This window comes from Vipera ursinii, assembly GCF_947247035.1.
Source record: "Vipera ursinii genome assembly, chromosome: 5".
Classification (NCBI taxonomy): domain Eukaryota; kingdom Metazoa; phylum Chordata; class Lepidosauria; order Squamata; family Viperidae; genus Vipera; species Vipera ursinii.
In genome coordinates this window covers 43,937,233-43,959,922 of record NC_139518.1, presented here as the reverse complement: position 1 = coordinate 43,959,922, position 22,690 = coordinate 43,937,233, and the positions used below count along the sequence as shown (strand labels likewise).

At 37.9% G+C, this 22,690-nt stretch overlaps 1 protein-coding gene across 1 annotated transcript in view; it reads right to left on the bottom strand.

Annotated features, from left to right (window-relative positions):
* Nucleotides 1-3,730: 3,730 nt before the first annotated feature.
* ENTPD1 (ectonucleoside triphosphate diphosphohydrolase 1) overlaps nt 3,731-22,690 on the bottom strand; it is a 40,875-nt gene continuing 21,915 nt past the window's right edge. The window contains exons 2-11 of the mRNA XM_083363206.1: nt 20,286-20,468; nt 17,137-17,261; nt 16,415-16,532; nt 13,484-13,634; nt 12,536-12,695; nt 11,804-12,040; nt 10,207-10,464; nt 8,114-8,221; nt 7,661-7,798; nt 3,731-6,697 (exon numbers count right to left, since the gene is read on the bottom strand). Of these exons, the coding sequence (XP_083219332.1) occupies nt 6,491-6,697; nt 7,661-7,798; nt 8,114-8,221; nt 10,207-10,464; nt 11,804-12,040; nt 12,536-12,695; nt 13,484-13,634; nt 16,415-16,532; nt 17,137-17,261; nt 20,286-20,289 (1,506 nt within the window). The 5' untranslated portion in view covers nt 20,290-20,468 and the 3' untranslated portion in view covers nt 3,731-6,490. The remainder of the gene's footprint in view (nt 6,698-7,660; nt 7,799-8,113; nt 8,222-10,206; nt 10,465-11,803; nt 12,041-12,535; nt 12,696-13,483; nt 13,635-16,414; nt 16,533-17,136; nt 17,262-20,285; nt 20,469-22,690) is intronic.

The window sequence follows — 22,690 nt, the reverse complement described above, 5'->3', positions numbered from 1 at the left end:
GCTGACCAATTGCAGGACCGGAGATGGCCTGTTTGGGTTGCTGGAGAACCGTTAGCTCTCCAGCAATGCACATGGTGTGGTACCCAAAAGCCCAGTACATAACAAAAAGAATGTGCAATTTGTCTAAATAAAATAAATTATGGGGAGATCCTGAAATAAGAAGGTGGTAGCTAGCCTGAATTGAAGGGAAAACTAAAAATTCCTTTAAACTCCTAATCAAATGTTCCTCCTCATTAAACCATACTGTCAAAGTACATTCACTGATCTATTTGCTGTAGTTTTTAACCATTTATATATCTTATAACTTATTTTTCCCTGTGAAACATAACTAGCTTGATTAATTTTCAGATTCCTGCTCTTTATTGCAGCATATAATTTTGTAACATTCATATTCTCAGCTAACAACATACCACCACATGCTCGCCAAAGTGCTTTACATTTCCAGTTGATGTAGGTCTAGCCCAGGGGTAGGCAACCTCAGCTCTTTTATGACTCATGGACTTCAACTCCCAGAATTCCTGAGCCAGCTGGCTCAGGAATTCTGGGAGTTGAAGTCCATGAGTCATAAAAGAGCCGAGGTTGCCTACCCCTGGGCTAGCCTAACTTCAAGCCTTTCTAATATATTTGCCTTATTAACAGCATCATAAAAAGTCAGGATAATTCTCATGTTCATTCATTTTGCAACATCTCAAATTCAGCATCTATCAAACCACATATACAGAAGATGGGTCCTCACATTGCTCAATAAATTGTGCTTCAAATGTTGATTCTTCTTCAGGCTTATTTTGTGCCATTTATAGCAACTTTATCAGCCCAATCAACATAGAGAGCATTATGCAGCCTACTATTAAGGAGACCAGGTCCATTTAGCCTGCAATATGGCAGACAAGGTATTATGAAATATGGATATAAGATATGGGTTACGGGAAGAGGTAAAGCTCAAACAACACATCTTCAGGAGAAGGGTGAGATGCAAATAGCAGATTAGCACTGAGTCAGCCTGAAAGGCAGGGTTTGCAGAAGTAATAAAATGCATGGATTGGTTACTTTGTGTCAATGTAATAAAATCCATGACATCCCTTCTTCCCTCTGTACAATTTCCACCCCAGAAAAGATCTCCAATTTGATCTCAATAAGCCAGGGCATATGCTATAATTCCCTTTGTTCTGACCTGCTTAACAGAGTTGCTCAACTGATGGAATCAAGCCAGGCATTCAGCAGACTGAACTACCCATCCACTGATAAACCAACAGAGCAAGTTTATTTCCCAGGGTGGTATTAAAAGTCAGACCATGAAAACAGAGTAACAGAACAGTGGTAGTTATTACCTACAGCTCAAAGCTCAAGTCATTCAAGCATATTATTAACAAGCTACAATTCATACTGAAGAATGACATTGTACTTTCATAAGCACTGATTATAGACCTGTACTTGCCTACTACCAACCGCTTAGCTTGAAGGAAATTCTCACAAGCAAGCAACAACAAAGCAATACCACTTTATAAAGCCCTAATAAGACCACACCTCGAATATTGCAGCCAATTTTGGTCACCATATATCACAAAAAAGATGAGAGTCTGGAAAAAATTCAGAGAAGAGCAACTAAGATGACCCAAGGCCTGGAGACCAAAACGTATGAAGAATGGCTGTGGAACTTGGGTTTGGAGCAGTCCAAAGAAAAGAAATAGGGGAGACCTGATAGCAGTATTCCATTATCTGAGGGGCTGCCACAAAGAAGAGAGGGTCAGGTTGTTCACCAGAGCACCAGAAAGAAGGACGAGAAACAATGGTTGGAAGCTGATCAAAGAGAGAAGTAACCTGGAATTAAGGAGAAACTTCCTGACAGTGAGGACAATCAACCAGTGGAACAGCTTACACCCAGAAACTGTGGGCGCTCCATCACTGGAAGTTTTTTTTTAAAAGACTGAACAATCACCTGTCTGAGATGGTATAAGTCTTCCTGCTTGAGCAGGGGGCTGGACTAGAAGACCTCCAAAGACCCTTCCAGCACTATTCTATTCTATTCTATTCTATTCTATTCTATTCTATTCTATTCTATTCTATTCTATTCTATTCTATTCTATTCTATTCTATTCTATTCAATGATGCCAGACCCTAAAACAAATCCATTTACACCAATGTAAATGGTGTAACCTCAACAATTTCACACACAAGTAGAGGTATCTTCCTATGTTCTTCCTCTAAAGTTATAAATGCCATCATCTGCCAACAATTTTCTCTGGATTGTATGTAGGATAAACAGATCAGAACTTATGAAAATGCTTAAGAGAAATATAAGTTTGATATAGGATCAAAATAAGAACAAAGTAATACCAGAGTATAAACCCATGAGGCTCCAATACATGCTTTGGAACAAAGAAACTCATCTTTTTGTTTTAGGCTACCTTATATGATCTCAAAACAAAATGGGTTTTTAACATATCATACTGTACTTGTTAATTGATAAGGTATTTGCAATCTTTTTCATATGTATCCTGCATCTGCATAAAAACCGTTTTCCCTTCTCCTGACTCATTTCATTTTAAACCCTACATCAATTTAGCTACCCCATGCTTCTGATGAGGTTAATTGTGCTTTATGAAATGTTACATTGTTCAAAAAATTATTAATCTGAAAAGTTGCTACCAGGTCCCTTTTGATTTTTAATCTTCCTCTTCTTATTTTCTTTTTGGAAGAAAGAAGCAGTAATGCTAAGACCTGGCAAACCCAGTCATCAGATCTCCAAATCATTTCCCAATCTTTCCAAAGTCTTGAAAGCACCCAATTATATTATTTGATTTGTAAAACAATTGAAAGGCGGAATTGACCACATCTTGAACTGAAACATCCATTTGTTCAGCTCTGGTGCATCCCTACTTTGACTCAAGTTTTTGATCTGCCTAAGGGGTAAAAGAAGATAGCTGAATCAGTGATGATGACCAAAATGCAGAATAAAGGAACAGTTAAGGTTTGGGTTACATCTGGCAAGAAAATAAGACATAAGGATTCTGAAAAAATAAATATAGATATTAGTGGAATTTTCAATTGTTCTTTTATCTCAGATTATTAACAATAAATCAGATTATTAACTATAAGTCTACTGGGAAAGAGTTAGTAAATCCTTCATCTCCTTTGTTGTATTTTACTTTTTCTTGAAGAGATTTTTTTCCAGAGTATTAAACCTGTGATTCTTGATACCTGCAGTATGAATTTGTTTTATCATCTAAATACTGTCTTAATGCATATGAGGGCTAAACCTTAATATCTCCTAATTCCCCCCTTAATTCAGCAGAACAATCCCCATAGCTTTGTGTTTCAGGGAAATGAGCAGGAATTTTGCTTAAACAGTCTGATTTTGAGCTTCTGGAATGCATCAGTGAGATTTTAAACTATAAACAGTGAAACTGCTGGAATTTGGGCATTTTTGCTATTTCTTTCTGGGTCAAACTGTATAGGAGAAGGGATGGCAGAACCCGGAGGTGGAGTGAAAGGGGAGTGAGCCTAGAATCTCTACATTGCCACAAGAGAACTAGTACTATTGACCCTTATGTAACTAGGCAGATGCTGACTGTTAGCTGAGAAAAGTTCTCTGCTTAGGCTTTCAGCAATAAATCAATTTACGGTAATTAAACCTTCATGTCTAGACCTGGTCTTTCACACCTGACAAATTGTTTCTCTTGCCACATTGTTCTCTCACTCCACTTGGGAAATAATGGACAAACACCAATGGCATTAATCAAAACATCTTTAATATTCCATATAAATACAGATATATACACATGTATAAAGTGAATATTTGTTTCTTTTGGACAGAAAAGACAAGGTTTAAACTATTTTCAGGAAGTATGTGATAGCATCCCAGCATCACATGTCCTGAATTATTCTTCCTCCAAGCCTGCAGCCCAGAGGGGCTACTAGGCACAGATGTTTAATAATATACTGTACATTCCTTCCACTTAATTCCCTTCCCACCATATGCCTACAGTTGGAATTCTTGCTAATTCAGTAGCAACCCCGGTAAAAGGAAAAGAGACCTAATACATTGTGTAATTTGGACAGTTTAAACCACAAAAGACACCTATTAACTAGGATCAATATGAAGAGGTAGACAAGCTTTCCCCAACCATGGGGCCTTCCAGGAATGTAGGACCACCAGTGCCACCATCTTTTCAACAAGAGGATTGGACATGCTAGCTGGGGATGATGCTTATGGTAGTCCAGCACATCTGAGTAGTATCAGACTGGCAGAAATAAAGACACTGTCACTTGTTCTAGTGACTATCTCAATCCAACCAGTAAGGCAGAAAGATACTGAAAGAATGTCAATTGATTTTTTTCTCCATTAAAATTCCGAAGTAGCTGAAAAGTAGGTAGAACATTGTTATTTATTTTTATTCATTTATTCTATATTTTGACTAAGGAAGGTTCTGAATGTGCAAAGATGAGTGAGTTTAAATGCAACTCATCTAGAAAACCAGCTCACTAACATGAAGGCATTTGGTGACTCGTGAAAAAGCTTTTAAAGAATTAGTGCAAAATGAATGCTTATTTTGAGTAATTGGCATGTGAATATGTGGCATAGTATATACTGTACTGCTTATTCTCACTAAGGCAAGATTCCCAACAATTCTGACACATAAATGTGGTCAATACTTACTGGCATGAATATGATATGAGGATGTTTCATACTCTGATTCACCACTCTCATTCAAGTTCTGTTGAAGCATACTGCTACTTCTATTCATCAGATTTTAAATACTATTCTCTTTCATTTCTTTGCAAACTCTTTTAAAGGGTAATTACTTGTCAAAAGTATGTTTCTTTTAAATAAAATTCCTGAGATGGGGAACCATATTGTTGAAAAACATTCTATGTTAAAAAAGAAGGGCCATGTAAAATTCATGTTCATTTTAGAGTTATACATTTTACTAAGACAAAACACACGTTATGACTTAGTACAATGTGTCAGCTCAGACACTGTAGTTTATAAAATATGGTTTATAGCTAAGAATGAATAAGCTACTATAGTTTAAGAAACGCCCCAAATGGCCCAATGCTTAACAAATGTGAACCACTTCTTCATTATACTAAACAGTTTCTATATTCTATTCTTCTATTTCTATAATTATGAGCTAAATAAAAGCAGATTCCTTAAATTAGCAAAACAGCACAAAAATTATTTTTATCTGTTGTAGTTCCTTTAATGCCAGTATCAGATAAATGCTAGATCAAGTTTCCAAATGTCTGAATTTTGATCATGTGACCATGGGGATGCTGCAATGATTGTAAGTGTGAAAAAATGGTGATAAGTTGCTTTTTTCAATGCTGTTGTAACTTTGAACAATTACAAAACAAACTTTTGTAAGTCAGGGACTACCTGTATTCCTAAATTTACAATAAAATCTCGGTGCAAACCAAACCATACAGTATTTAGTTTTTTTTCCTAGGAACATTCTTTTGGTGCTTGTAAGAAGGAATTCTTCTTCCACAGATTCTGCTCTTCAACATTGCAAACATGTGCAAAGGGTTTCTTTCCTTCTTCCCCAGTACATTTTTTGAATGATAATAATACCAATGGATTTTTATAATATACAGTGTGAAATCAAACCTCAGTGCCCAAGAACTATATAACTTACATAAGGCAGCTGAACACTTAATAAATAGTTCATCACTGCAAGGCCTGTTACTCAGGTACCAACTGTTACACATCAGGAATAATTTACTGCTCCTTTTTTCTGGGTCAAGCTGCAAATTCATAACCTGCATTTTGTTCTTTAGCTTTTAGTAGAGTACTTTGGATTGTTCTTCATTTCTTCTCCCAGGAATTGGTAAGTTATTGTCAAAGGTTTTCACTTTCATCCTCTTTCATACACGAATTGTTACAAATGCTATTTTATTTTATTTTTATTTTTAATTCCATTTATATCCCGCCCTTCCCCAAAGACTCAGGGCGGCTTACAAGCTTAGCAGTATTTCATTATTACAATGAAATAATACAAATACTATCACAAATCTGATAAAGGACTGCTTCAAAACTGTAATTGGGTAGGGCCAGTAGGTGGTATTTCTGAATGCTTGTGTTTTTTTTCCAGTAGAATGAAAGAAAACACCAAATCCAAGAACAGCTGCAGCTATCAGCTTAAGTTAGTCCTTGCAGTGTTCAGCCCGTCATTTCTGACTGGATGTCCCTGTGCTATATTTCCAGGACCAAAGCAATGTATGAAGTGGCATACCTGAGAGAGGGGCACACCTGAGCGTGTGCAAGAATTTATCAACCCTCAGTTAGAGTAGGATTAAAAGTGAGTCTTCAATCTGAGGGAGATGAATAAAATGGTAGCATGCTGTTGTTTTGGCATCTGTTGGTGCCAGGGCAAACGGTCCAGAAAGCCCTCATATAAACAAGATATTTCAGCAGAGCAGAGTAGGAAAATACAACCTCCTGATCTTGACAACAGTGTTTCCATAGATGTGTCATACTACCTTTTGCACCCTAGATTATCTCCTTTCTCAGGCACTTTGGTTTACGATATATCATCCAGCCTACTAAGAGCAGAGTCATCACTAGAGCAGAGCAGATGACCATGAAGCTGATAAAACCTGTGTGAGACAAGAGATGTGTGTAGGGCTGCTCTGCAGGTATCATGTTGGTAAGGTTTAGCATATAGCCCAGCGTCCATCCTGCATCACTCTTTTGAATCTGAAAATGAAGGAGACAAGAATCACTCAATGAAATACCAAGCAGCTCTGGGGAAAAGTGGTGCAAACACTATATTTTTTAAAAAAATATATATTTATATTCCACCTTTATTATTTTTATAAACAACTTAAATTATGAACATATCTAATACTCCTTCCTCCTCCTATTTTTCCCAGAACAACAACCCTGTAAGGTAAGTTGAGCTGTGAGTGCTTGGCCTAATGTCATCCAGTCAACTTTCATACTTAAGATGGAACTAGAACTCACAGTCTCCTGGTTTCGAGCCTGGAGCCTTAACCACTACACCAGATTGGCTCACATGCAAGTTTCTCCAACAATTCAGTGATTAGGTTTGCATAATAAGTTTAATCAAGTCAGGTTTAGCAGCTTAATTCACACTATCTGCTAAGATCGATTGGTTTTAAGGTTGGTTACTTTTTTGTGAAGTTACATAAGGGCAAAGCTGGCCCTTTTAGCTAGCTTACGATTCAATAAATTATGAACATTCAGAAAATTTTCAGAAAATTCGACAACCACGATAAGCATGCTGTATGAATCAATCCAAAGTGTTACTCCTGGTCTCCAAAGTTCTTAATGTTTTGTGCTCATGATATTGCACTTCCATTCATATTGGTCTACCTGCTTCATAAAATACTAAAAACCATCGTCTGTGTCCCTCCTGAGTGATACAGGGTGAGGAATAAGGCTTTTCAATTGCTGAACCAACACTGCAGATTATCTTGCCCTATAAAATGTGAATAGCCTTACCTCTGGGTGTCTTTTGCAAGATTTATGAAGACACTTTTATTGTGGCTAGCATTTGTCTTTGGTTTCTGCCATATATTAGTGTAATAGATTTTTAACCAACTGATTAATTTTAGATTGTAGTGTAAAGTTTTGTGAGCTTCTAAAATAAATCTCCACCACCACTTCTTAATTTCCACCTCTGAATGTTAAAGATACCTTCTCCAGGAAATGGATATTCTGCCATTTTTCCTTAGTGAAGTTGTATCTCTGGCTGAGCAGGGAGATAATATAGGTACTTGAGAAACAATATTCGCTCAAGTACTTCTCTTTTACCTTAGGAAATTCGACTTTCACCTAGAGAGAGAAAAAGGAAACAAGTTTTATTTCATTGCTTTTTCTCCTCTTTTATAGAGACTGAGGCATTCTGTTTTCCACATAAATATTAATCCCTGGAGCTATCACAATCCATTTGTGTGTTTTCAAATGAACATCCTTTTCACTTGCCATGAGGACTCTATGTTTGTAGGTTTTAGGGATTTATCTTTCCCCGCTTTGATTTCTGACTTGGAGAATCAAGCAGAACTAATCTCACACAATTAGCACTAATTGGAGGCCACTTGCTTTCTGAGTCAAGATCATGCCCTTTTTGTTTGAAAAAAAATGACGTACCTCATTCCAGGATTTGGAGCAAAAGTTCTTCACTGTCTCTATCACTTGGTCCATAGGTTTTTCGGTCACATTTAGAAAATTCATTACATAGTAGAAAGCAGAAAATGCCTAAAGATCAAGTAATATGAAATTATTCAGGAAAGAAAAAGAGACTCGTGTTTTTTTATAGCTGTATTTTTATAAGCCACCCAGAGTCATAATAAATTGGGGTGCCCTACAAATTTTTATAAATTAATGGAAATAAAATACTGCTATCAGCAATATTTAGCATAAAGGTAATGTTTTCTGAACAAATACCGATATATTGTTCAAATTATCGATCTAGTCCACAACTGTCTGTACTCAATGATTGGTTGGAAACTGCACATAATGTAACTGGGTGAACAAAACACAATTGCTACATTGACATAACATGTTATGTCCAAATAAACAAACCATATTATGATAGATGAGAACCTGATGTATATAAGAAATAAGATGCTGGACCATGAACTATCCAACTTTATTTTAGCCAATTATTCTGACTTACATCAGTTTCCAGGACTTGAGCCACATCAGTGCTATCTGTCCTTTTTACTAGAGATGACAGACAATGAATGTGAGACTTTCCACCTGCAAAGTGGCAGCAACTCTACCCCTAAGCCAGAGGTAGGCAACCTCAGCTCTTTTATGACTCATGGACTTCAACTTCAACTTCAAGAGTCTTGGTGGAGCAGTGGGCTAATGCCTCCTTAAGTAACACCAGCTGCCTGCAATTAGTGCAGGTTCGCATCCCACCAGGCTCAAGGTTGACTCAGCCTTCCATCCTTCCGAGGTAGGTAAAATGAGGACCCAGATTGTTGGGGGCAATTAAGCTGACTTTGTAATAATGCCGCTGGTGTGTGTGTGAAAGCCCTAATAAGCAGGCATATACATAGAATGAAGGCTACTGCTAAGCTTGTAAGCTGCCCTGAGTCTTCGGAGAAGGGCGGGATATAAATGGAATAAAAATAAAAATAAATAAATAAAATAAAACTCACTCAGCTGACTCAGGAATTCTGGGAGTTGAAGTCCATGAGTCACAAAAGAGCCGAGGTTGCCTACCCCTGCCCTAAGCTATGCTTTTTCTATTCATGGCTGGGAGCTCCAATACTACCTGTAAGAGGAAGAACTCAGGGGCTTCTTCTATTGCTTCATGTCAACAAGTACACATATAACTTTATTTGCAAATAGAAATCACTTGTTAACAATAGGAAAATGGAGGAGCTACTTCATGAAAGAGAGCCCAGCGATCATCTGCCACTTCCAAAGCTCTTCTGGCTCATGCTGAACTGGGCTAAAGCTGAGAAAGGAGCTCAACCAAGTTTCCAGCTCTTTATTTTTGGGAACTGAAATCAAGTATGCCGTCTATAGACTCTTGAGGGAATCCCCCCTTTCCGAATTTGTTTTGGATGTTTCCTGCCAGTGGAAATGCTATAGCGTTACATCTACAACTGCCAGGTTCTGCACAGTATCTGTTAAAGCAATGTTTATGGAAATGTAGTCATTACCTTTGTATCAATGTGTCTCTGGGAAAAGGAATTGGGAAGTTTTGCTTTATAACATTTCCCTTAAACCAATGTTTCTCAACTTTGGCACCTTGAAGAAGCGTGGTTCAATTTCCAGAATTTCCCAACCAGTCTGGGAGTTGAAGTCTACATATCTTCAAGTCACCAGAACTGAGCAACACTGCCTTAAATAAACAGGTAGCTGCTTAAATACATGGTTGCATATGGGGAATATGAAGCAGGAGCAAATAACAATACTTGTGTAATGATGCCATCACACAAATGCCATGATTTATGAACCTACATCAGCCTTTATGATAGTGGTATGTAATCATCATGCAGTCAGCACGCACCTGTGGTCATTTTTACACCCTTGATTTGTTACAGATTGCCAGTAACGTCAGTAATTTGATTACACTGATTTTTTTAGTGCTTCTATTTTTGCAGTTCCAACCTGGCGGAAGACTATTGCTGAAGATAATAGGGCGAATTCTTTTAAAACAAGAAATAGCATCACAGAAATCTTTTAGTTCATTGCCAAGCTGTCAATGTATTAAAAAGACTCACCCCAAATTCTCCAGACACCTCAGGCAAGAAAATGCCATTGAATGAGCAGCTGGAGTAAAGACAGTCTTTAGTCTTAAAGATTCTCTGGATGCTTTCTAAGCATTTTTCATAATTCCCATCACCTTGGATTTGGATCTGAGAATATGGTACAGTGATGTTACGTGCTGTGCAGGGATTTGTAGTCAGATCAAAAACATTAAGTGTCCTCGCATATCCTTGGTGGAAACATGGGTCCTGGAGTCTATCAGTTGTTGAAGACTAAAAAAGTTTAAAAATTCATCAGCAATCACATGAGTCCCAGTACATTCACTTATCACATTACACCATCAACCACGGCCTACAATCCACAATGATTGGATTGGAAAAAAAAACATACTAAGCCAAAACTAAATAAACCAAAGTATGTAGATGTAACATTATGCATGGCTTCAGTCACAGACCTGGACAGGGGAACAGTGAGGCCTAGGTCAGAAAATAAATGCCTGTCTTGAATCTACATTTGTACCCTTGAATCCTTACATATTTTATACTATAAGTATTACAAGGAAAAGCTGCTTAATGATATAATATGGTTATGGTGTTACTAAAAGGGTATGAGAATAATTAGCAGCAGAAATTGCTATCCAGTTTTTCCCCCCAGTTCACAAAATAACTAGTGTTCTGCAGGAATATTGTCTGACTCGTGCTTTTCTCTTACAATCCCAATTATTGTATACAACACCATATGTACTGGTATGTTCTATTTCACAGTTTGACAGAAGAAAAGGGTAAAGTAATTAAAGCACAGCCATATCTTGCTAGCTTCGGCTAGTTAGAAAGTAAGATATTTACAGAGAGGCTTAAGAGGGAGCAAATGACAAAAACAGATTTGTATTGTGACACAAGCTCTGCCCCATATGTAGCACATCCCACAAGTATCGAGTCTGTATCACAAGGATGTATTTTCATTGGATCCTATCCTGTGGATACCTGTAATGTAGCACTCCCCAAATGCCGGGGCACAGCCCACTACTAGGCCAGGGTCTATTTGGAACTGGCCCATCACTCACCCGGTTCCCCTCCCCCCGCCTGGCCGCCAAGCTACAAATGTTGGGGACTACTGCTCTAGTGGAAAGGAATACAACTGTAATTGTATTACAGGCAGTCCTCGACCATTCATTTAGAGACTGTTCAAAGTTATAGTGGCATTGAAAAAAGTGGCTTACAGCTGGTCCTTGCACTTGTGACTGTTGTAGCATCCACACAGTTACCTCACCAAAATTCAGATATTTGGCAACAGGTACGTATTTATGATGGTTGCAGTGTCCTGGGGACATGTGATCACTATTTGCGACCTTTTCAGCCAGCTTCTGACAAGTAAAGTCAATGGGGCAAGCAAAATTCATTGCAGTGATTTGTTTAACAGATCCAGATAGCAAAAAGGTTGTAAAGTAGGGTGCAACTCTTTTAACAACCACCTTGTTTAGGAAATTCTGGCCCTGAATGTAGTTGCTAAGTTGAGGACTACCTGTATTAAAGGAAGCAAACTATTGCATAAGCAGGCTGTATCAGTTTCATCATGCACCATCTAAGAAAAGGATTGATACCCATTACTTACAAGAACATCTTGTAACAGCTTGAGGCGAAGAGCTTGGTCCTTCCCGTAACATAAGAAGCTATGTGTATATACCATGTACTCCTTCCCATAGAGATGGAAATTTACTATATCTGTGAATGATTCAATCTTATCTGGATCTGGTACAAAGGTAATCTGTGTAGATGCTCCTCCAAGATCCAGTGCTCCTGTTGTCCTACTTTTGAAGAATGTATGGGCAAATACTCTTGGCCAGATAGACTGCAAGAAGAACAAATTGGAGAGTTAGACTGAGAGATATAACAGCCAGACCTGGAGGACTACAACAGGATATAAGACCTCAGCAATATCACACAGTCAGCCAGATGGTCATATAACCTCTTCTCTATTTTCCCAGAATGAAGAATTTAGAATAAAGACCTCACATTTTAGGAAGGCAAATTCCAATGGAATGTTATGAAAACTTTGTAAGGATAAGTAGAATGGAACAAAATAGAAAATTCTAGGCACCCATTTGCTGTATCAGTTGCAACTGAAGTAAGAGCCCTCTAACAACCATGCTGTAATATGGGATTAGGGTCAGTATCCCCTTCCAATCCTATCATATTCCTGTGGAATTTGTTAGATTATATTCCATTTGAATGTTTGATAATCTCTTGCAGCTCTGAACAGAATTGGAAAAAAGAAGGACTGTTAGAAAACCAAAGCAAGTGAGAATTCCTGCTCATCACTTGCTTTTCTGACATGTCATATTACCTCTGTGAATTTGCCCAGCAAGTAATTAAGGGTGATCCAGCCATAAGCACCTTCTTCTTCACCACTGAGAATCCTGGTGCCCTGGAATTTGAAGGGATATATACGCAATGTTTCTTCCACTGCAGAGAGAACCTTCTTAGCAGCATCCTTATTTTTCAATCTGTGTGTAAAAAGAGAGGGAAATTATATAGAATTCCTTAGGAACAGTTCTCGTATTTTATTTTATTTTATTGAAAAGGCATTCTGGAAAATGGTGAGAGAACAAGATACTTAGTGTCCAAAATGAATTTTTAGAAGATGGGAGAAAGATTCATCTGGTCTATTGTTCCATTAAACCCTTCAGCCTTTCCCTGATTACTTTCATATGGTATTCTTAAAATAATATAACATCAAAAAGAACTTACAAGCAATTCTGTTTTCTGAATACGAGCTATAAGTAGGAGTTACCGCAAGAGGTTGTCTTCAAGGCCTTTATTGACTATGGCAACACTGTCATAAAAAGAAGGCAGTGGTCTGCGGAACAGGTGCCACAAACAATGGCACACCCTAATTTAGCAGTGGCTTATGGCAGAATTCTAGATATCACAATTTAAATACGGGAGATACCTTCTATTCCCACCATCCCTGACTTTTGTTAGCTAAGAATTTTAATCCACAAAACCGATAAAGCTGAAAGAACAGGGAAACAGGAATGCACGCAACTTTTTTGTTGCACCAGATCCAGAAATATGTGCTAAACTGAAATATCCTTTATTTATACAATCAACAGTGAAATACATTCATCTGTAACCAAATACACAAATAGCGGGCTTGCAAAATACAAGCGTCTCATGGAAACTGATGAAAAATTCCTATCATGTCCAATCCAAATAAACTTTAAAAGCCTGTTTTCTCTGAACTCATCCCTACAAAACATTTTTAAAAGTGCAGCTGCTTTTTCGAGGGTACCTCAGCAGCCGCATGCCAGCTGTTGCCCCTAGGTAAACAGGCGTCTCCTGATGCTTTCCCTGTGGCACAATCTCCTTTGCTGAATCCATACAGTGCTTTAGGGGGACACTGGCATTTTCCACAGCATTAGCATATGATGAGATCCCTGGACCTGAAAGAAGAAAAGCGGAATATTTTCAAGTGTTTTGACTTCAGAATTGTATATTGTGTGAAATATCTTTTTCCCTAACTAATCCATTTTTCCCCAAAATAAAAGCTGAATTAGTCAACCTCTTCCATAGTTGCATCTATAGTTGGTACATGCCTTTGTATGAACATTATCGGCATTAATCTGGTATCCATTATTTTTAATAGAGACAATCTTGTTAATTGCTCAGTAAGGCACATACTGTGTGAGGTCCTTTTGGGGGGGGGTTCCTCTCCTACATATGCTCTGATTTAAAGTGGCCCATTTCAGTCCACTTATTCCAAAAACATACAGCTTATAATGTTCCATTCCTTTTTGACATCAGATTTTTCCTGGTTAATGTTTTTAACATTCTGTGCTCCAGCTAAATACGTCCTTATACAATAAGAAACTCCTCTTTCAATAGTCGTGTCTAACAGAGGCAGATACATGAGAGGGGGGAGGGGAAGGGAGAGAGTACAGTCAAAGGTTTTTGTGAAAATAATGAAAGCAGTATTGCAGTATGAACTTTACCCCTTTCATGTGTATGTGCAGCATTATCATACAAGCACAAAAGGATGGAGCGTGCCCTTTGGCAGTGCAATGTTGCTTTTGTCATCTGTCCTTCTTCTCTGCACTCTCTCCCTCCCCTCCCCTCATGCCCTCTCAGACTTCCTTGTGGTTTTGATCTGGTAACGTAATCATCTTCTGATCTACTTGTGAAAAGTCTGGTGCTCTTACCTATGGTTCCTTAGTAACTACAGTATAGGAGTACCTTCCAATCTCATAACTCATCGTCTGGCACTAAACAGGTCCAGAGATTTCACTTAGGTCTTAAAAATTATCTTGACAACTGTCAAGGTTGACAGACAACCTGGCTGTAAATCTTAACACCATCCACTTAATTCTTATTTAGGTCTTGGCCCACTTGGCAAAAGGCTCACAGACATGACATAGAAAGGTTAATCTCTTTAGCGCAGACATGAGTGAAGTCATATAAATACATAATATTACTCCACTGCAGTATGCAGAAATCAAAGCTGTGATACAGAACTTTACTCAAAGGTTTAAATTCTAGGCTTTTCCATTGCATTTTTACACCCTACCTTTGATACCTGATCCATGTTGCTATAAACAGTTTCTTTGAGTCTGGGAACAGTTCTGGCCTCACTAACTTTATTCCTTACTCCAGTAAGTAGACATGGTTTTCACTGCCATCTTTTACATATTGGAATTTCTCCTCCTAAGTGGATTGGTTTCCCTCAGGCTGGCAAAGCCCCATTACCCTCACCTCTGTTTATGGATTACTTTTAGCTTTATGTGTTGTTACTGACAAAGTCGACCCTATTACAAAGTCTTACCTCAGCTGGCATTATTATCAGGTATACTAAAGATATCAAGCCCTCCCACTAAATCAAGATGGTAATTCCTAGACAGGATAACCATGATCAGCTCAGACTAAGAATAGTCAGTATCTACTGTACAAGCCAGACTCAAGTTAATTGAAAATAGCAATAGGTTACAGTGTTGCTGGGCTGCACAGCAGCACTTAAAATCCATCAGATGATGATGACCTGTGCCTCAAATTAACCTTATTGAAATTTACATTATTAGAGTGTTTTGCATTATGATAGATTGAATTAGCCATATATTAACTTTTATGTTTTCTGTATTTATCTAATGTTTTGACACCTCCCTACAGATTTTTTTAAAACTGTGTACACAAACATACATACATTAGCTTTTTAAAATGGATTTTTGTTTTTTATTTTATGTAATTTTTGTTCTACTTTTTAGGTTTTTTAAAATTATTGTTGTATCCCACCCTTAAGTTGGTCTATGATCATAGCAAAAATTTGATGGACCCATAAGTCTGTGTAAAAGTATAAACTACATCCTTTGACAGAGTTTAGGACTCACTGCAAGGAACACAAATTATAATTTTTATGTGGTGTTTTTCAGCAGTGAAAGATTGTTCAGGTTTACAATGAGCAAGTGCTTTTTCCTTCCCTTTTCTTATCTCACACATACACTACTCCCATTAAATTGCTTAAATTCAGCATTTTACAGTTATTTTAACTTTTAAATTGTGTTGAGGGACTAAAAAAAATAGGGTGAGTCCTTCCTAGATTTCTTTCTCTGTTAAGCCCTTGGGAGCTCCTGCCTCTCTTGTCTGATTGTTCCTGGGCAGCCTCTGCTTTCCTCATTCACAGAGTCCATCACACTCCATGGAGATGGTTAATTTATTACAAAAAGTCCATCAAGGTTCCAATTGTTACTAAACCACCAAGCTCAGAGAGCACCAAGCACCCTACAGTTCAACCCTGGGCCACAAATATTGTCTTCTGTCGGTAAACCCATCCTAGCCAGCATGTCATACAATACTAATATATGACCAATAGACCAAATAAATCAGAACTCCGAGGCTTGAGATTTCCTCAAAGAACATGTTTATTTGTTACACAGTGTCTGCACGGTCAAAAGAGAAACCAAATCTGAAGTTCTGTTCAAAGAGAAACAATATTACAAAGTTGAACTCCCCACCTAGTGCTATGCAATTAGCTACATTCCCCAATAGAAGAGTTTGGCGGGCTTTCTAACCAAATGCTCACACCCCCACCTAGCTGACAGAAATGACCTTGGTTCATCCACGGGACAGTAAAATGTTTAGACTAGTAGAAATCCTCCACACCCCCTCCCATTCTTGCCGCAACTCAGAATGAACAAAAAATGGCTGAAGTCAAGTCAATTTTCCAATTTCTTACCTTCTACTTCACATACGTGAATCTGATGCACTATTCCTGTATTATTCTCTTTCTCAGCTGGCCATTCATATACATATACATTTGTGTGGGAAGAACCGGCATCCAACACAATCCCATACTGCAGGAGAGACAAACTCACAAATTTGCTTTTTAAATTTCAGGGTACTGTACTGAGAGAAGATGATAAAATGTATCTTTGCGAACAGTGTCACACAGTGGAGTTCTCTTACAAACAGAATCACATTTTCTGGGGGGACATTTATATTGTTGAACCCAACCCTGTACTCTGGACAAATTTTCCTGACAAATGACCATACAGCCTTGGTGAGAAGACCTTCAGTGTAGAAGAGTTCACCACCCAACTTGGTAACTAGTTCCACCATTAAATTATACTTACTAGCAGATTTTATATACCATAAGGTTGCTGTGGAAAATGTTAGAATAAGGTGGTACTACTAAGGAAGCTTAAAACCTAAAACTGTTACTTGTGTGCAGGGGATAAGATATATTGAGAGCATTCTTTGTATTGTGGGCAATCCTTCCGGGATTCTATCAGAAGAGAAAAGGAGATATTACTGTTGCCTGGTGCCTCCAACAAAAAGAAGCATGGAATAGTGAATGCATTAACACACATCTGATTTTAGTCTTCATGTGGGCTCTGCATTTGTGTCTAATAGGATTAGAAGCACAGCAGTTCAGCAGGTAAGTTTTCTGTAACTTACTTTACGGTTCCTGGTAGAAGATAAATTCTGTGTGATAGCCACAGTGATTAAAGTAATAAGAGCCACCACCAAGAATAATCCAATAACAATGTATTTCAGGTGAGAATATTTTCTCAGCATGATACCTGCAATTACAACAAAGGAAAAAAAACAAGATTAGAAGCAATACAATACAAAATGTCGCAACATGTCCCACACAGGAACACCTTTTCGACAGATATTTTTTTATTATTAACTCTCAATTTAGAGTGAAGTCTAATTGGCCTCTGCTATACAAAAGATGAGAGGGTCTAAAACAGTGTTTCTCAAACCATTTTCAGATATGTGGATTTTGACTCTCAGAATTCCTCAGCCAGCATTCTGGGAAATTCTGGGAGTTGAAGTATACACATCTGAAAGTTGCCAAGGTTGAAAAATACTGGTCAAAAGCAATTCCATTGTTTCTGAAGTCTAGCACTACTGGCATTTACTGTCACTCACCACTTAATAGAAGGAAGATCACAGCCCAGCTGCACAATCCCCTCTGCCTCTGCTTTATTTTGGGTTTCTGCATATCTATTCCGGGATCAATGCAGCTGGAGATCTAAAATTCCAAAACAAATTATTTCTGGCCTTTTTCCTGGCTCAGACTTCACTATATTGTTGCCAGCAGTTTGAAATGGTTGGAATTTTGTCAAAAAATATCATTTAGGGACTGATGTTTATTTCATGAATACAATGTTTTTGAGCCATATTTAGACATTTGTTACTTTCATGAAGTTGCCAGTTTTACTATTCCCAGGTTAATTTCTTGTTAATATACTCCATGCAAATTTGAATCTTTTTAGCAGCTCTAACTTAAAAGTAGGAAAAAATATTTCCCTTTCCCACTTTGATGCCAACTTCTTTGGCATCACTAAGGCTCAAAATATCAGAGTTCAAGATCTTGTACAATAGGATATAACATGTGCATTTATGTTAGAAATTTTACTAAACTGAGAGAGATAAGAAAAGAAAATTCAGACTCCCAGGTTTTGGGTTAGAGATCAAAGAATATTAATCTTCCAAAGTTAATGTAGAAATATACTGTAATGACAATTGCCACCTAATGGACCTTTCAAAATCAGGAATGAAATACTATTTAATCCTCCTTGGCTTAGATGGGGAATTCTAAATCTTTCATCTACTTCCATTGAATCTCATCAGTAGATAAGAAAAAACACTTTGGTTTATAGGATATTAACAAATATTTTGCTAGAGTAAATAATTCCCTGGAAATTGCTTTATCTAATTGTAATTAACTAATTGTTTTAAGAATATGAAATGTTTCTGTTATTTGTTTTTAAAATTAATTAATTAATTAATTGATACAGTTCAAGAAATAAAGTTGCTCGTGTTTTCCTTCCAATGCTGCTGTTTTTCCAAGCCTCTTTGTGGCATAGTATAAGCTTATTTAACTTCTTTAACTGAGATAATATTTTATGATTTGGGCTGGCTATGACTGATTCTGGCCTTACTTAGCACCACTGGCACTCATATTTTATCTCTACTGTAAAATACTTGTTTCCTCTGCCCCCCTATTGCAAACAATTTATATATACGATTTTTATGTTTATATGGGTATATGATTTTTAATTTATTGTTGTGGTTGGTTGCACAATCAGCCAGATGTTTGAACTGGATTTGGCATTTTTATTGAGTCTTTCCCAAGGAGCCCAGGGATAGGCAGAAGTTATTACTTGATGGTGTTAAAGATATTATTACAGAATGTAAGCTGTTCCAAGGAAAGGTTCTTTTGCAATTGACTGATGTCACTGCTGATGGTGTTCCAGATGTTTTGGGAGTACACCCAATGCACCTATCATTATTGATACTATCTTTGCTTTCTTTTGCCACAGTTATTCTATTTCTATTTGCAGGTCTTTGTATTTTGTGATAGGAGGAGGAAGGGATGGGATAATCCCAGAAAAGATCTAACACATTTTCTATCAGGTAGAGTAATTGGTTTAAAGCTGAAATCCTACATCTAACACCCAAAGACTAACTTTCTATAGGACTTTATTGAGTGGTGTAAATTAATGTACAGGATTGCTTACTTAATGTTTAAGGGGGAAAAGTATGTATAATTTGGTACAATATATATTATTTATTGCTGTTACTCTTTTAATGTTGTTTTTTATTATTTTATGTGTGACTGTGCTCTTTAAAAAAAAGAGTGAGTTTTTTTTCTATTTAAAAAATTACTGTAAAACTTTTCAATAAAAAAAACAAAGAAATATAAGAAGTGTTTTTCCTCTTAAACTGGTATTGACAATTTGTCTTTTTAAAAGAATATCCTCATGAGGTAAAAAAGAAAAAAAACACTAATTTTTGTTTGATGGATATAAATGAATGAATGAATGAATGTTATATAAAATCTGTTATATTTTGCCATCCATTTGTATCAACATGAAGCCAATTGATCAGTGGCATGTGGGATCAAAGCAGTGCTCACTGGCAATTTTATCTATTGTTGCCCTGCCTCTTGACCTTCAGTTGCCAGCAAATTTTGTTTGCCACCAGTCTACCGAGATCCCTTAAAATGATGGACACCAAAGTGCCTATCAGAATTACTACCCTACTTAGAAAGCAGTATTGTACAGCAGAGGTCCCCAACCACTGAGCCGCAGCTCACTATTGGACCTTGAGCCTTTTGGAACCTGGCCGAAGTGGCATGTGCATGTGTGCAGGCGCATCCCAACTCATGTGAGTGAGCTGTGCACACGTGCTCCATTTGCAGAAGCAGTGGGCACATGGGCACACTGTTTGTGCAAATGGAACTGCATGCACACACTTGTACACCTTGTGTGGATCGATTCCCTCTCCCCCTCCCTGCCGGTTTGCAAAGCTGAAAAATTGGGGGATTCTGCTGTACAGTAAATGCTTTAATTCAATGGCTCTTACCAATTTGGTGGAAGACTGAACTACTGAAACAATGAAATGATGGAAACTATCCATCTCTTTGCCAAAAAGAGCTGAAAGGAATCTGAAAATTGGCAGTTATTGCCTGTTTAATAGATGAAAGAAAGATAATAAAACTTCTAAGTGCCATTGTTCTCTGAGTGCCTTTCTGACTTAGAAAAATATTCCCCTTGGAGAAGAGTAATGGAAGAATCTTACAGATGACTCACCCATTCCTGATGTAATTCTGTGATTGGCAGATGATTTTCACATTGGTTGATGTGAAGAATAGAAATGTCTGTAAAGCCCCCAATCAGTTTGCTTATCACATGCTGCATGTGCAAAATCAGGTCAACAGTAGTGAGGTCAATCAGGTCAATCAGGTCATTCAGTAGTGTGTTATAGCTGATGCACTAGAGACAAGAGTGAGATCAACAATGGCAGTAAATTTCATGTTAGTATAGTTTATATTGATAGCTCTACAGTTCCTAGTAATTAAGGTCAAAGAGCACAGTAATAAAATGGGACTAAAATTAAAAATAAATAAGATCAACTCATGACAATAGTTACAGCAACCAGACTCAGTGGCGTAGCGTGGGTTGTCAGCACCCGGGGCAAGGCAACCGGAAGCGGAAATAGAGGGGCGGGCGGGCGGTGACGTCACGGCACTGCTGAAAAGACGCGCCCCGCAGCGGCGTAGACTTTCCAAGAAGAGTCGCGCGCATGCGGGATGCTTCCGGGTCCCTCTCGAGGGCGGCTGGGCGGGGCTCCGACCTGCAAGAGCCGCTGCATTCAAGCTCGCACGTGAGCCCCGCTAAATAAAGCCACGCATGCGCACGAAGCTAGGCCGGCCGGCCGGCGGGTCCATCTTCGCTCGGCCAAACCTGCCAGGGCACCTGCGGGGCCCTTGCGGTTGGCCTGAGCCTGGGCGGAGAGTTGGCCGCTTCTATTTATTTTATTCAGTTTATGTGGCCGCCCATCTCACCTGCCGGACTCATTTCGCTTTGCAAGAAAGAGCAGCTCAAGAGCGGAGCCAAGCCAACTCTGTGCAGCCCTTGGGGCTCCCTGAGCAGCTCAGTGCAAGCGCGCCCCTCCCAGATGTTGCACCCGGTGCGGCCGGCCCCCCCTGCACCCCCCACGCTACGCCACTGACCAGACTTAGAACTGACAATGAAGATATTGAAGACAGCTTCTGCCTTTTAAGAACCAGCAATCAAGAAATGCACCATAGAAAAGTTCTTGATAAAGTTGCCATTAAACTTTTGGAAGTTATTCAGCAATTGGGTGTCTATATCTGCAAAGATCAGAATGGTGCAGACAGTTGGAGAAAATTGTGTTTTCTCCTTAACTCTCTTGGAAGCAAAAGCTGAACATTGTAGAAGCAGAGTATTGACTCAGAATATTGTCTCAGAATTTTCACTTGAGGCATAAAATGCCCACGCTTAAATATTTTTATTTATTTATTTATTTTATTACATTTATATTATTGTATATTGTATCTTGCACACAATATGTCAAAAACTGGCTCTCTGAATATCTTTAGTAAAAAGCAAAGATTAATATGATCTGAAGAGAAATCAGAATATGGTTAATAATAGTTCAACCACAAACATAACACAATAGTTTTGTATTGTTCATGTTATTGATTGTATTTGTATTGGTCAGTCACCAAAATATTGTAAAGTTCTGTTCTGTTCTGCTCGGTTGTAGCTCTTGGGAGAAATCTGTAATGATGAGAAAGGAGGAAAGGAAGAAAGATTTAGCAACAAGTGGATGGACTCAGTTATAGCAATTACAAGCAGGGATAGATGCACTACTGGATTCTGAAGGCCAGTTTGAGAAGAGATCATCCTAGGAAAAAAATCTATCAATATGGTCACTGAGAGTTGAATATTACCCATATCAGTTCAATAAGCATAAGAATGCTTTCGAATGTAAAAAGATTCTTATAGCTTTAGAATTAAAATGTAGGAGATCATCATCACACATAAATATATAAATTGTGGAAATGCTGCTAGAAAAATTTTACAATGAGAGTATTCAGTCCTGCTTTTAAAAGCAATTTTGGGAATGCCTGTTTGCTCCTATTAGAGGTTCTGTGGCATGCATTTGCAGAAAATGTTAAGTATTTTAAAATTTATTAAAAATACAGAGGATACAACTATCTCTTTGAAGATCATCTGATGTTTTAAGATATTGTCATAATGTTGAATCCCAGTTGCAAATGTTTAGGACTGCTAGCCCATGATCCCACCAGAGTATTAATGCATTGACTTCTTTTTCTCTGCGATGCTAAAGCCCTCCCCACCCCCACATTTTTTTTTTTGACAAAGTATGAAACAATTTGCTTTGGATTACATAAAAACTTTCATTTAGTTTTTACTTTTCAGGGGCTGGACCCATGTAGGAAAATGATGTCTGAAAGGTCAAATGTAAAATGAATAAAATATTCATTTTCTTGCTCTCGTGGAAAGTCATAAGTGTCAAATTTTAATTATATGAAGAGCAGGTCTTATTGACAAAGAATTCAGAAATAGTCCGTTGTTGATTTTCCATTTAAGAGTGTGGAAGATCTGTCATTTTAAGCTGTGTGAAGGAATAACTAGGAGCTGAACCATCCATATACTCTTTCTCA